At 54.5% G+C, this 12,324-nt stretch overlaps 4 protein-coding genes across 4 annotated transcripts; 1 reads left to right on the top strand and 3 right to left on the bottom strand.

The window, feature by feature from the left end:
• Positions 1–492: 492 nt before the first annotated feature.
• G647_04103 (uncharacterized protein) lies at positions 493–3,054 on the bottom strand (the record flags this gene model as incomplete). The annotated part of the gene is made up of 1 exon (XM_008728447.1): positions 493–3,054. The coding sequence occupies one exon, from the start codon at positions 3,052–3,054 to the stop codon at positions 493–495; it is 2,562 nt and encodes an 853-aa protein (XP_008726669.1).
• Positions 3,055–4,807: 1,753 nt separating this feature from the next.
• On the top strand, positions 4,808–6,682 carry G647_04102 (uncharacterized protein; the record flags this gene model as incomplete). The annotated part of the gene is made up of 3 exons (XM_008728446.1): positions 4,808–5,232; positions 5,282–5,553; positions 5,613–6,682. The coding sequence occupies 3 exons, from the start codon at positions 4,808–4,810 to the stop codon at positions 6,680–6,682; spliced, it is 1,767 nt and encodes a 588-aa protein (XP_008726668.1).
• Positions 6,683–8,000: 1,318 nt separating this feature from the next.
• Positions 8,001–9,519, bottom strand: G647_04101 (uncharacterized protein; the record flags this gene model as incomplete). Its single annotated transcript, XM_008728445.1, has 2 exons — positions 8,001–9,356; positions 9,406–9,519. 2 exons carry the CDS (start codon positions 9,517–9,519, stop codon positions 8,001–8,003), a joined length of 1,470 nt encoding a protein of 489 aa, XP_008726667.1.
• A 1,560-nt stretch (positions 9,520–11,079) lies between these two features.
• Positions 11,080–12,300, bottom strand: G647_04100 (uncharacterized protein; the record flags this gene model as incomplete). Its single annotated transcript, XM_008728444.1, has 4 exons — positions 11,080–11,256; positions 11,310–11,424; positions 11,483–11,914; positions 11,963–12,300. The coding sequence occupies 4 exons, from the start codon at positions 12,298–12,300 to the stop codon at positions 11,080–11,082; spliced, it is 1,062 nt and encodes a 353-aa protein (XP_008726666.1).
• Positions 12,301–12,324: the final 24 nt, after the last annotated feature.

Raw genomic sequence — 12,324 nt, 5'->3', positions numbered from 1 at the left:
GTACATAAATTACCATGTGTGGATGTGGTACGTGCCACGTGCCACGTGCCACGGAAGCCCCTGTCCAACGTGGCACATACTTGAGTAATTACAGTAGATCCATAATGTATATAGTGTACTTCCGTATACTGTACATACAGTACTCCGTACATAGCTGGCATGGGGGTTCCGCGTTTTTGCGCTCCGCGTTCCCAATCACGAACGATGTGACGTACGCAATATGCCCGAGACGGGCTCTACGTCCTGGACGTGAACCTTCTGTTGTGTTGAGTACCGTAAAGACAGGTTTGAGGTGGAAGGCGGTTCGGTTCCCTTGGCGTTTTGCTCATATGGACGTCCCTTTCCTGCGCCCGCTTATCGACATTTCATTTCATTGATGAGGATACAAGTACTCCGTATTTGATACCGGTCTAATCCATTCCACGTGCACCTGAATCTTTGTACATAAAAGGGGGGTTTCTTCGTAACACGGCGGCTTATCGCGCACTGCCCTTACTGAATGACTGGCGCGTCGACCCCGAACCAATTCCAGCCTTGATCTAGATCGACGCCCGACTGTCCGAACGGGAAGCCCCCAAAGGGAAACCCGGATGATGCAAGTCCAGCGAGCCCTCCGGCCGCCACGGAGGCGTTCATATCATGATGCGGATTGGGCGTGCCTCCAGAGGGATTGTACGGACTGCCCTGGATCGGTTGCGGCGTGAACCCACTTCCACTGGACGATATGCTGATGCCGCCTGCCGAGGGGACATCCGTGGGCGGCTGTGGTGGGAAAGCCATGAAGCTGTCGAATGTGACGAATGGGTCGTCTGAGATGGAGTCTGTGGCGTCCGGCCATTGATCGAGGCCTGGCGCCACGTAGTTGTTCACTGCGTACCCCGAGGCCCGATGAGGCTGCGCATATTGTGGAGTGTGGGAGGAATGCTGGTCGAGGGTCGTGGAGAGAGGGGAAGGCTGTGTACTATTCGAAGCAGCGGAAGGCGGTGTAGGCAATCCTGTATTTGTCATGGTGCCAACAGCTTTGGTGGTCGTGTTGACGGTGACGCCGCCCGAGGTCCGCTGCACGTAGGTCCCGGGCTTGATGGGCACGAAATGCTTCCCGGTTCCGATGGAAATGGTGCCAAAGTAGGGAATCGACACTTGACATGTCTCGCCTCGACATTCGGCAGCCCCGCCCCCGTCATCGGTTCCTTCACGCACGCGAGCTAGCATTTCCATTGCCTGAGCGCTTTGGGCGGCCACCACGCCGCCCGGCTCCTTGGCGGCGTCTTTCAGTAAAGCGATAGTCTTGTCGATGAGGTCCGAGTCTTTCTGGTCTTGCTCGAGGTCGGTTTGCTGGGCGTTGTTCCCACGGTGGCGTTGGGAGTAGCCGCATAAATTCAGGAGCAGGATCATCGCGCCAGTAAATGCTTGGAAGTCAATCAACTTGCAGATGAAAGGTCCAACGGCCTGGTTGGTCCGAAGAGCCTCGTAGACGCGAATCATTTCCCTGGCGGCGTCTAGTGCTGCGTTATGGGAATATTGGTATCTCTTATCCGTCGATGACCGAAGCATAAAGGGCATATGGAGGAGTAGTTTGGCTTGGTGGTGGTAGAAGTGTGCCGATAATCGATCGAAATGGTCCTCAGCGCGAGCCCCGGGAATGAGTTCTAGGCTCCACCAGGCCGGATCTTGAGCATTGTGTAGTTCTTCCAGTTCCTGGTCCAATCGCAGCGTTGCTGAGTACCCCATCGGCACGACACTCTGGTTGCGGTCGATCATTTTCGTTATGATGGGAACCATTTTGCCCACATAGTACTCTCCATCGTTGACTGAGTTGGGTGGAGGTCCAGCTGCCGAGATGTACGGGGTTACGAAGCTCTCGCTGACCGAATATGGCAGGCCCAGGAGAAGCGACAGATACCTGTCACCAATGACCAGATGGCACCAGATATTGACTGAACGTTGGTAATCCAGAGAAGTTCTGTCCGCTTGTGCCGCCAACCTGTGGATCCCTAACAATTGAGCAAACGCGAGTGCTCGATGGAATAATAGCCAGGCGCGACGCGGTCGGCCCATGTTGACGTGATATTTGGCCTCTAGCATCATGCATTCAATACCGTCCAAAGTAGCGGCGATTTCATCATCCGAAGTGATCAGCTTGTCGACCGTCGCAATGTACCGCTCCATCAGATCTGCCGGTCCCTCCTTGATGTGTAACCTCGACCAGTCGAAATGGTTGGGCAGCTGGTGAATGCTGATGGCTATGCAGAGCATAATCTTGGCCAGTTCCGCCGGTTTCTCCGACCGTAGAGAATGTGAGACTGATTCTTTAATGGTTTCGCACCGACTATCTGTGATTTCGGGAAACATCTTCTTCCATATCGTCCACCATTCGTGTGACTGTTCAAGGATAACCTCCAAGTCAGCGGGAGATGGTAGCAACTTATTCAGGGCGGCCAGAAGGGTTTTGGTCTTGTTGTATTGCGCCCGGGACACGACAGGCTGGCTCTCCTTCCGTTCAATGACGGCGTTGTCAAACAAAGTCAGCGCTGGCGCATCGTCTCGAAGACCGCCCGGTAGGAGGATGGAGCCTTCGATGCTCGCGTCGCTCTGCCGCAAGGAGCTCTTGAGGCTTTTCAAGACCTCGGCGGCCTGAGCGTCCACGTGGCTCTTGTCTGACTCTGATCCGGACGGCACGCCATCCCCTTCGGCCTCAACACTGGTACTGGCGCCTTTCTCAGGTAACCGATGCAATACCTGTTTAACCAGGTCTTCGAGCTGGGAGACCCGTTCCCGCAGGCTGTACGATGATTGCTCGGAGGCTGCCTGAGTATATGTCTGGATATCACCGTGCTCTTGGTCAATGCAGGTTGAGCCGCGGGCGTAGCACTCGTTGCATACGGCAGGTCGCCCAGGCTCGAATGTGCATTTGATCTTCCTCCGCCGACATTCTAAGCAACTCTTGGTGCCCTTGCGCATCTTCTTCCTGGGCGGGCCTTGGTCATGGCTGAAGAGGGCGCCCGACGTATCTGGGTTGTACGGGGACGTGGAGCTACTCCCAGCGTGAGACATAATGGTGCGTCGAGGAGCGATTCAGTACCTCCTCGTGAGCAGTTCAGGTACCGGGAAGGCAGTAGGTACGGGACAGTCAAGACTGCGCAGACTGCGGAACTGCGCTCTCTGCTTACTCAGGTATGGTGAGTCTGCGACAAAGCCCCAGACGCGGACTGCTGACAGGCCACCGGGTGCAAGGCCGGGGGGATGCTACCACCGAAGAGTCTTGAATCCTTTCACTCCATCCATATGGCATTCGCCCTTTTAGTGAGTCACTGTTGTTCAGGAACGTTCAATTCGACAGGCGATTTCCTCGACAGCGGTACGAACAGTCATCGGATGGTGGCAGGAGACAGAAGCCACATTGGTCAGGCTGTCGATGAGGAGGGTCTCGGCGCTCAAGCAGGCTGTCTGACGAGCATTTTGGCGTGGATCATAGCGGAATGGTGCTCAGACACACGTCTGGAAGAGTTGCGGCCTCTTACCATGTTAGTCAGCGTGTCACGTGACTCTCATGAGCAAGGACATAATGAATGGGTGATGAGATCGCAGTGAGCCAGCTTAGAAATCCCATGGCTCACTGGCCCACGGCCCACTCCAGGCTTCCATTTTCGTCCGTCTGTTGCACCGTCTCTTCGGCCGAAATCGAGCCTAGCACAGGCCAGGCAGCCGCATTCCATCTCCACGGCCAATCTCTCCTTGCTGGCCCAGTCCAGACACGGGAATTGCGATACACACTGTGACTCTGGCATGCAGCAAACTTTCATCCGCAGACAGTCTCTCGTTATGGTCATGACGCACTCTCATATGGCTGACGTGCGTATCCCCGGTCCTCCTCGTAAGGCCAGAAGCTAACTCCCGTTACCTGCATCAATCACGACATCTACCGCTGTTCGGGTGTCCGTGAAGAATACCATCCGACGTATTCGTGACAGTCTGTGGCTCTGGCCAGCTTCGCATAGCGTGTGTCACGATTCGGCATGGTTCGAGATGGCGTCCACTTGGCTCGCTCTCCTTGCGCTGGCAGTTGCGGTTGCGCCCCTCCCTTCACACAAATGATTGAGCGAACTTCCTCTGCTGTTGCAACCCTGCGAATGGAAAGCCAGACTTCGCCACCCGCGGCTGCCTGATCTCCCGAAGTCTGTCCAGAAAAGTGGGTTTTCTGGTGCTTTCTTTGCGTCGGAAGACGGATAACCACTCCATCCGAACACTTGTTGACCTCTCAAGGCTTCCAGGACGGTGCAGCCTCGTCTCGGATTTCCACGTGGAAGCTTCTCCGTGCCAAACGCGCTCAACAAACGCGGGCCATCCTTGCAGGGGATCTCTCGATAGCGATATTGATATCCGCAATGATTCATCCACTCCTTTCGGCGAATCCACAGCGTTGCTTGGTCTCCTTCCACATGGCGTATATGGCAGGTATGCTTTGTTCAGCACTCAGGTTGAGACACGGACGAATTCGTTCTTCTCCGTCGCTTGGTATGCGATGCAGCAGCAGCTATCATTGTTGCCAGTCTATCGCCGGAACCGACGTTAATTTCATCCCGGACGGGAACGTTAAGGTAGACACATATATATATCTCGAGGTCGCTCCTACCTTTGCTTTGGTTGCCGGAAACGTCACAACTCACAAGCCCATCGCTCTCGCTTGAATTGTTGCGCGTGCTTTGACTTGTCGTTCATCACCTGGGCAATTTCCACAGCCATTTAGCCAGGCCTCAAAGACACCGTTTCTGTGCCAATCGTCAGATCGTGCCTCGCGTTGAGCGCAATGGCGACCGCTCTATCGTCAAACCCTTCCGCCTCAACCTCCAGTTCTGACCTCTCGAAACCACCGCTGCCGGAAGATGCATATGAGAAGCAGCAATCCGGAGTTGACGTCCCAACTCGACAGAACTCTGGCTCCGGTCGATCGGTCCACGCCGAGAAAGACGTCCTCGACGCAGAACACGATGTCCAAATCGATGGCGCCGACCTGGGCCGCGAAATATCCCGGATCGACACTTCCGACTATCCCAGCGCTTTCCCCCTTGCCATGATTGTGGTTGCTCTGGCGTGCAGCATTTTCCTCGTTGCCTTGGACATGACCATCGTCGCGACCGCCATTCCTCGGATCACAGATCAGTTTCACTCCCTAGATCAAGTGGGCTGGTATGGCTCTGGGTTCTTCTTGACCATTGGCTCTTTCCAGGCGACGTGAGTAACGTCCACCACATGTTCCGGCCACATGCTTACAACCAAGCAGATGGGGGAAGCTGTACAAATACTTCCCACTCAAAATCTCGTTCTTGACCAGCATCTTCATCTTCGAGCTGGGTAGTCTGATCTGTGCCGTCGCCAACAACTCGACCACGTTGATTGTGGGCCGCGCCATTGCAGGCATGGGCGGAGCGGGCATCGCTTCGGGGTCATACACCATTATCGCCTTCTCGGCGCCTCCAGCACGGCGTCCTGCGTTTACCGGAATCATGGGTGCGACCTTTGGCGTTGCCTCTGTGATTGGACCTCTTCTGGGAGGTAAGCGTGTCTGTCCATACTCTGGTACAGGATTTATTTGAGCGCTGACAAAAGCACAGGTGTATTCACCGATCATCTCTCCTGGCGATGGTGCTTCTATATTAACCTCCCCATCGGCGGTGTTGCTGGGGCAATCATCTTCCTATTCTTCCGTACACCAAAGGCCGCCAAACCACAGCAGGCTTCAATGCGAGAAAAGCTCCTCCAGATGGACTTTCCCGGCACTTTCATCCTGATGGCGGCCATTGTCTGCTACCTATTGGCAATGCAGTGGGGCGGCGCCACGAAACCCTGGTCCGACGGCAGTGTCATCGCGGTCCTAGTCCTCTTTGGCGTTCTTATCCTTGTTTTCATCGCCATTGAATTTGTTTCCGGAGACCGCGCACTGCTCCAACCTCGACTGCTGAAGGATCGAACCATTGGCGTCATGTCAGCATACATCTTCACCGTGGCTGGAGCTTTTTTCATCCTCCTGTACTACCTGCCCATCTACTTCCAGGTCACCAAGGACATCTCGGCATCGAAATCAGGCATTGACAATCTGCCGCTTGTCCTCGGCGCCAGCATCTTCACAGTCGCCAGTGGTGGCCTGCTGACAGTATGGGGTCACTACGTCCCTCTGATGGCGCTTGGGTCGATTCTGGCGTCCGTCGGTGCAGGGCTCATCTACACCCTGGAAATCGAGTCAGGGTCCGACAAGTGGATTGGCTATCAAGCTCTGGTCGGTATCGGTCTGGGCCTCATCTTCCAAATCCCCGTCATCGTCAGCCAAGCGATCGTCAAACCCTCTGATCTCAGCTCTGTCTCTGCCATCATCCTCTTTTTCCAGACCATCGGCGGCGCCGTCTTCATCAGCGCCGCCCAAGCCGGATTTGCCAACAAGCTACTCCATCAACTCCCCAGCAAAGCTCCCACAGTGGATGCAGGCAAAGTCCTCGCCACCGGCGCCACGGACCTGAGAACGGTGTTTACGCCGGCTCAAATCCCCGGCATCCTCGACGCGTATATGGAAGGTCTAAGGGTACCGTTTATCATCGCCATTACCTGCGCGTGTCTTACCTTCCTCATCGCCTTTGCGCCCCGGTGGGAGAGCATTAAGGGGAAAGTGAAGTTGGACGCCGGTGCTTGAGGGCGACCTGTTACGAGTTTGATGTGAAGTAATGTAATGCGCGTGTTTATGCGTTGGTTTCGTGGGCATTCGTCGCATGACCTTTCCGTATTGTCCCGTGGAGTCTGGACTGTCGCTTTTTTGGCTGTCACAGCTCTCTTCTCATTTTCGTCCACGACCTCCCTCTCCGCCCGAGATTTTACGGTCCGCGCGAACATTGCGGCCGACATGAACTGAGCGATTATCCATGTGGAACTCTATTTCCTCGGTATAACGAACTGCATTTTTAAGTGGCTGGGTGGCAACTGGGTGATCAGTACATACAAGGACGGCGGGCTTTTTTTACAATATCAAAGTTTCAATCTCGATTTCATAGACGGCCTACCTACGCAATCCATACGCATAGAATTGAAAGGTACACCCTTGAAGGTACTCAGGTAGGTAGGTAGGTAGGTAGGGAAGTAGACATATGCAGGGCAAGTCAATCAGTCAATCAGTAGGCGCTTTGTCTTTTGAGAATAATATACTTATACAGCTATGCTACGGCTATCAATGCCATGCTATCCATCCCATGCCGTGGGGTATCTTTTTCTACTAAATAATGCGTAATCCGTAGTCCGTAATCCGTAACTCCTCGAATCAGTCGTTCTGTTCGTCCCTGTATCTTGGCAAGACCTTCTGGACCAGTTTCTCATGCAATGCAATGGGTATCTGCGTCGAGTACATTTGGCTCGGCGTTTTATGCGACACCCCTCTCCTTTCCTTTCCTCTGCTGTCCTGTGCTGTCCGTATTAATCCAACATGTATGTATGCCCCGATTATGCCAAATTATCGTAATGCCATGCCCCTGTTATGCCCCTGTTATGCCCCTGTTATGCCCCGTTATGCCCTGTTGCGCCGTGCCATGCCGTGCCATCTCGTGTTATCGAGTCGTTGTATAATTCCGATATTCGTGGGGTGTGGGGGTTCGTCCCTGCCTGTCTGTTTGTTTGTCTGTTTGTCTGCCTGACTGACTGACTGACTGACTGACTGGCGATGCGGCCGATGCTGTGCTGTGCTGTTCTGTGCTGTGCTGTTCTGTGCTGTGTTGTGCTGTGCTGTGTTGTGCTGTGCTGTTTGTCCTTTCTATCTCCGTATCGTGAAATGCTATGCTGTGCTGTGCTGTGTTGTGCTGTTTGTCCTTTCTATCTCCATGAAATGCTATGCTGTGCTGTAGTTGCCTTTCTTTCTATGTCGTCAAAGTCGTGAGGTCGTCATGTAGTAGTTCGTTCGCTTTCGCTTCGTTTTTTTCGTTGCTTCGAGGGGTCGTGTACGAGGTAAGTGCGCGCCGCGAGTCACTTCATCGTCCCCGGCCGCCACGACCTCCCCATCTGCCACCGTTGTTGCCGTTGTTGCCGTTGTTGCCGTTGTTGCCACCGCTGGGACTTCCGTTGCTGTCACCGTCTCGCCAGTTCTCCCAGGAACCATTGTCGAACGAAGCAGTAGAAGTCCATGGATCTGAGGATGCCGACCAGGTAGATGTCGCCGCTGCAGCCACGGTGACCACCGTGGGATCCGCAGCCACAGACGGCGTGTTGTTGATTGCCGTGACGGTCACAAACCTGGTCGCTGATGGCGTCTGTATCGGTGTGGAAATGGTGGTTGAGCTAGGATTCGTGAATGTGGCGGCCCCGATCGCAGTCTCGGTCGCTGTGCTGCTTGTAGCAGCGAGTGTGGCGATACTCTCGCTGGACGAGCTGGGCGGGGAATTGAGAGTGACGAAGGTAGTTGCTGTAATGACGGTAGAGAACTCAGCCAGACTTGTATGTGTCGCTGTGTGAGAAGCCGTGACGCCTGTAATGGCCGTGGTCTGCGTTGGCGCGGCACCATTGTCGGTGTATACCTTCAACCCGTTGATAAGCCAGTACGTCTCCTGGAATGCAGACGGGTTGTTCTGCACATAGGCCTGGCAAGTGGAGCCCAGGGCAGAACATGTCGAATCCGTGGACCAGACCGATCCGGCCCAGTCGCCGCAGAAGGTCACATCGAAGACCAGTTGTTGGTCCTTGACATGCTCGTCGATATCGCAGCCGCCGGTGAATTGACCCTTGGGAAGACCCCAGTTGGACGGATCAGGTTGGCCGTTGGAGATGTCGGATGGGATGCTGTTTCTGGGGAAGAACCACATGCTGATTGCCTCGCTTGTCCATTCTGTCGCGTACACGCCGCCCCCGTTGGCATTGAATCCGCTGCCGAAGGTTAGGTTGTCGTCGCTGTCGATAGCACAGCCAGCATTGGTGGCTTGGTCAGGAGCGTTGACGTCGCAGTTGTCGGTCTGCAAGCTACCTGAGAAAGCTCCTGTGCTGGTGATGGAACATCCCGCGTTCGTATGCAAAGTCATGGTATTTGCCGATTGACTGTTGACGCCTTCAATGATATCTATTTCTCCGTTGACCGGCCAGTTCGGCCCAAGCATCCAAAATGCCGGCCACGACCCGCAGGCACCGGCAGGCATGTGTGCGAGATCAAGGATGATGAGACCGTGGTTGTAGACTTTCTTCGTGCTGAGCCGGACGCTGTCTCGGCCGCGACCAGTGGCGACGTTCGTAGAATCGACGCCCATGTAGACGGAGCCGTTGTCAGCTTTGTACAGACCGGCGCCTGTGGCTTGGTCGTAGGAAATGTAGTTGACGTAGCCATGGGTAGGGTCATCGTCCTAGAAGATGTCAGTGTGGGCTATGCCTCGTGGAAGATACCAAACATACTGTGAAGAAATCAAACATGTCGGCAAATACGTCTAAGGAATAGTCATCCTCCAGGAGGTAGGAAGCAGAGGCAGAAGCTGCCAGAACAGAGAGATTGATCAGAGAGGTGCGCATTTTGAAAGGTCAGTCTCGGGCGTTGAACGGACTGTTGGAAAGTCAACTGTTGGAGGACTGTTGTATCGAAAGCCATTCTGTGTATGAGAAGCGCCCTTATATAAACCGTCGTCTCTCATATCTGCGAAGATCAGCAAAAGAAGCGAGGTTGGTGAAGAAGATCATAGCAGCGCAGACGCCGTGCTGGGTGAAGCATAGGGAGGATGGGCTGGGCCTAATCGGGCGTATGCCAGGAATAGGGCGAGACTGGCAAGCCAGCAGTCGCCATGCGATGCTATAGAAGTGGAGACACCGCCTGCATAGCAACCGGTTCACTGGTGTGTTGACACACTGGGTGGAAGGTTAATTGTGTCGCTAATGGAGGCTGGGAGCCCTTTGGGGCGTATACCATCAGATAAGCGAGGGGCCGGAGGATCGACGCTGGAACGACGACGCGAACCATGACGCTGCGAACACGCAATTTGATGGCGCTAGCAATAACCTGGGGCTTGTAGAAGTATGGAAGACAGCCGCAGAACGCCTGGAGGGCTGTAAAGTCCCGCTTAAACCAGGGCAGGGAGTCTTAGATGGACTGACGAACGGTGGCGGCGAGCAGGTGTTTGTTGACATAGTTCGCGACTGACGCAATGCTCCACGTGGTCGTCGAGACCAGCACGCTGAAGGCAGACGGTGGCTCAGCTTCCAGACCATCTCGACGCAGAGTACTCCAGCCATCGTGGAGTGTTCAAGGAAGTGTTTGCAACCGAGCCGGTTCCTACCGTAGAGGGCTGAGACGCGTCGCATCCGCCTGAGAAGAGCGCATCGGACCAGGCAAGCTCCTACCGTCCGCACCGCCGCAGTGGTGGGCACAGCGTGGCGGAGGAAGGTTGTGTTGTGGTCGTCGAGGCAATTGTTCGGAGAATAAGGTCTATCGGCGTGGATAGAGTTCGAAAGGAGATTGCGTCCTAACTACTAGCGGAGGGCTGGAGACGTGCCACTCTTCTTGTTCCCGAGACGAGCCTCTGCCGATTATCGAAGGGCGTACGTCTCGCACGTTGTATTGCATCATCGGCGTAGACTGTTGGTGTCCGTTAGAGTGTGATGGTTACCGTGAGAGAACGATGAAGATGAGGCGCACAGTGTTCGTGAGCCATGTCACGTGCAGTGTGGTGTGTATGCTGCACGTGATTTTGCCAAGCCTCGACGCGATCGGGAAGGTTATCCGATCTGTAATGACAACCGACGCGCCCTATATCTCAACATTATGGCATTCCATGACTATAGATTCAAGCGTCTTCCCAGACCCCTCTGAACAGTCAGGTGCTTCGGAATGAGTCACATCAGTGGCGAGGTGTAACACACTGTCAACAGTCATAATGTCGTCTTGTTTCGTCAACTCTGGACTACCTAGAAATACATGCCTGGAAGATCATTTCTCTGTCCGTTGTCTGCTTTTCCGCCTGCCACATGCTCTGTGGAAATGCCACAGTGCATATCATCCTGCTTTTTACACGTGCCCAAGCGTCCGCGCTCGTCGTATGGTCGATACCGAGTCCAAAATTCGCGTCCAGTGCAGGGCTTCTACACCTTTGATGTCTGCTGTGGCACATACGTGTTGGACCACGTCGACCTGTTGGGCTTCAGGAACCGCATCAATCCGACGACGGGTGTATTGATGGGCGATTCGCCGGTGAATAGGAACATGTCATAGAGCCATCCACCGAACGTGCATCCGAAGAAAGGCGATACCATGGGAACCTATGAGGTGTGTGAGTGCACAGCGCCTGCAATTGGCGCATGTCCAGACTCACCCAGAAGTAATGCCCGCCCGCAGTCCATACATGGGGACCATATCCCAGCATGTACGACATTAATCTTGGTCCGAAGTCTCGCGCGAAATTAATCGCGTAGCCGGTTTCCCAGCCGCTGGCAACGGGGACCAAGTCAGCGACATCTCAGCGAACCATGCGCTCAGAGAACTTACAAGCAAGCACCAATTCCGAAAATAACAAAGAACAACCCCAGCGGTGTGAGATTACCAGCACCCAGGTTCCCGTCGTCCTTGAGGGCATAGATCAAGAACATCAGAAGAGCACTGGCGATGAATTCGGAAAAAAATTGGCCCGTCTTGGTCATGAAGGGGGCGGGATATGTGCAAAAGATGCCCGCCGTGGCAGTATCTGAGTAGCCAGGCACAGTCCGAATGTTGGCTCCGCCTTCAAACACATCGATGGCCGACTTGTAGTTGGCATAGACAACACCAGAGGCACACAACGCCCCCAGGGTTTGAGCAACCATGTAAGCAGGGAATTTCCGCCACGGGAATTTGCGGAATACGCAATTAGCAAAGGTGACGGCCGGGTTGAGATGTGCTCCGGAGATGCCAGCCGTATAGACGCCCAACATGACACCAAGCCTAGCCGGCGTCAGTAGAGGCGAAGTCGACGAGCGTAGTTTGACTCACCCCCAGCCCCAGGAGATGGATTGATAGTCACCTTTGGTGCCGTTACTCAAGACAACTTGAGCCACCACACCATCACCAAACATGATCAAAATGAAGGTACCCATGAACTCCGAGAATGGCTCCCGCATATAATGTCGGATACGGCTCCAGGCGAGATCTGGCTCCGACTCGACGACATCTTCTTGAGGGACTTTGTGATCGACGAGCGGACCATGCTCGGCGTATGCGGCCACACCGTCTACCGTGGTGTGGCGGTATTCGTGGGGAGTGTGGAATATGCCATGCTCGTTGTGGGTAGCTGGGGGTGTGGACGAGAGGGATTCTTTCTCAAGCGCCATGGTGCTGGGGTCCTTGGATTTGGA

Source organism: Cladophialophora carrionii, assembly GCF_000365165.1.
Source record: "Cladophialophora carrionii CBS 160.54 unplaced genomic scaffold supercont1.3, whole genome shotgun sequence".
NCBI lineage: Eukaryota > Fungi > Ascomycota > Eurotiomycetes > Chaetothyriales > Herpotrichiellaceae > Cladophialophora > Cladophialophora carrionii.
This window is presented reverse-complemented; position numbering and strand designations above follow the sequence as displayed.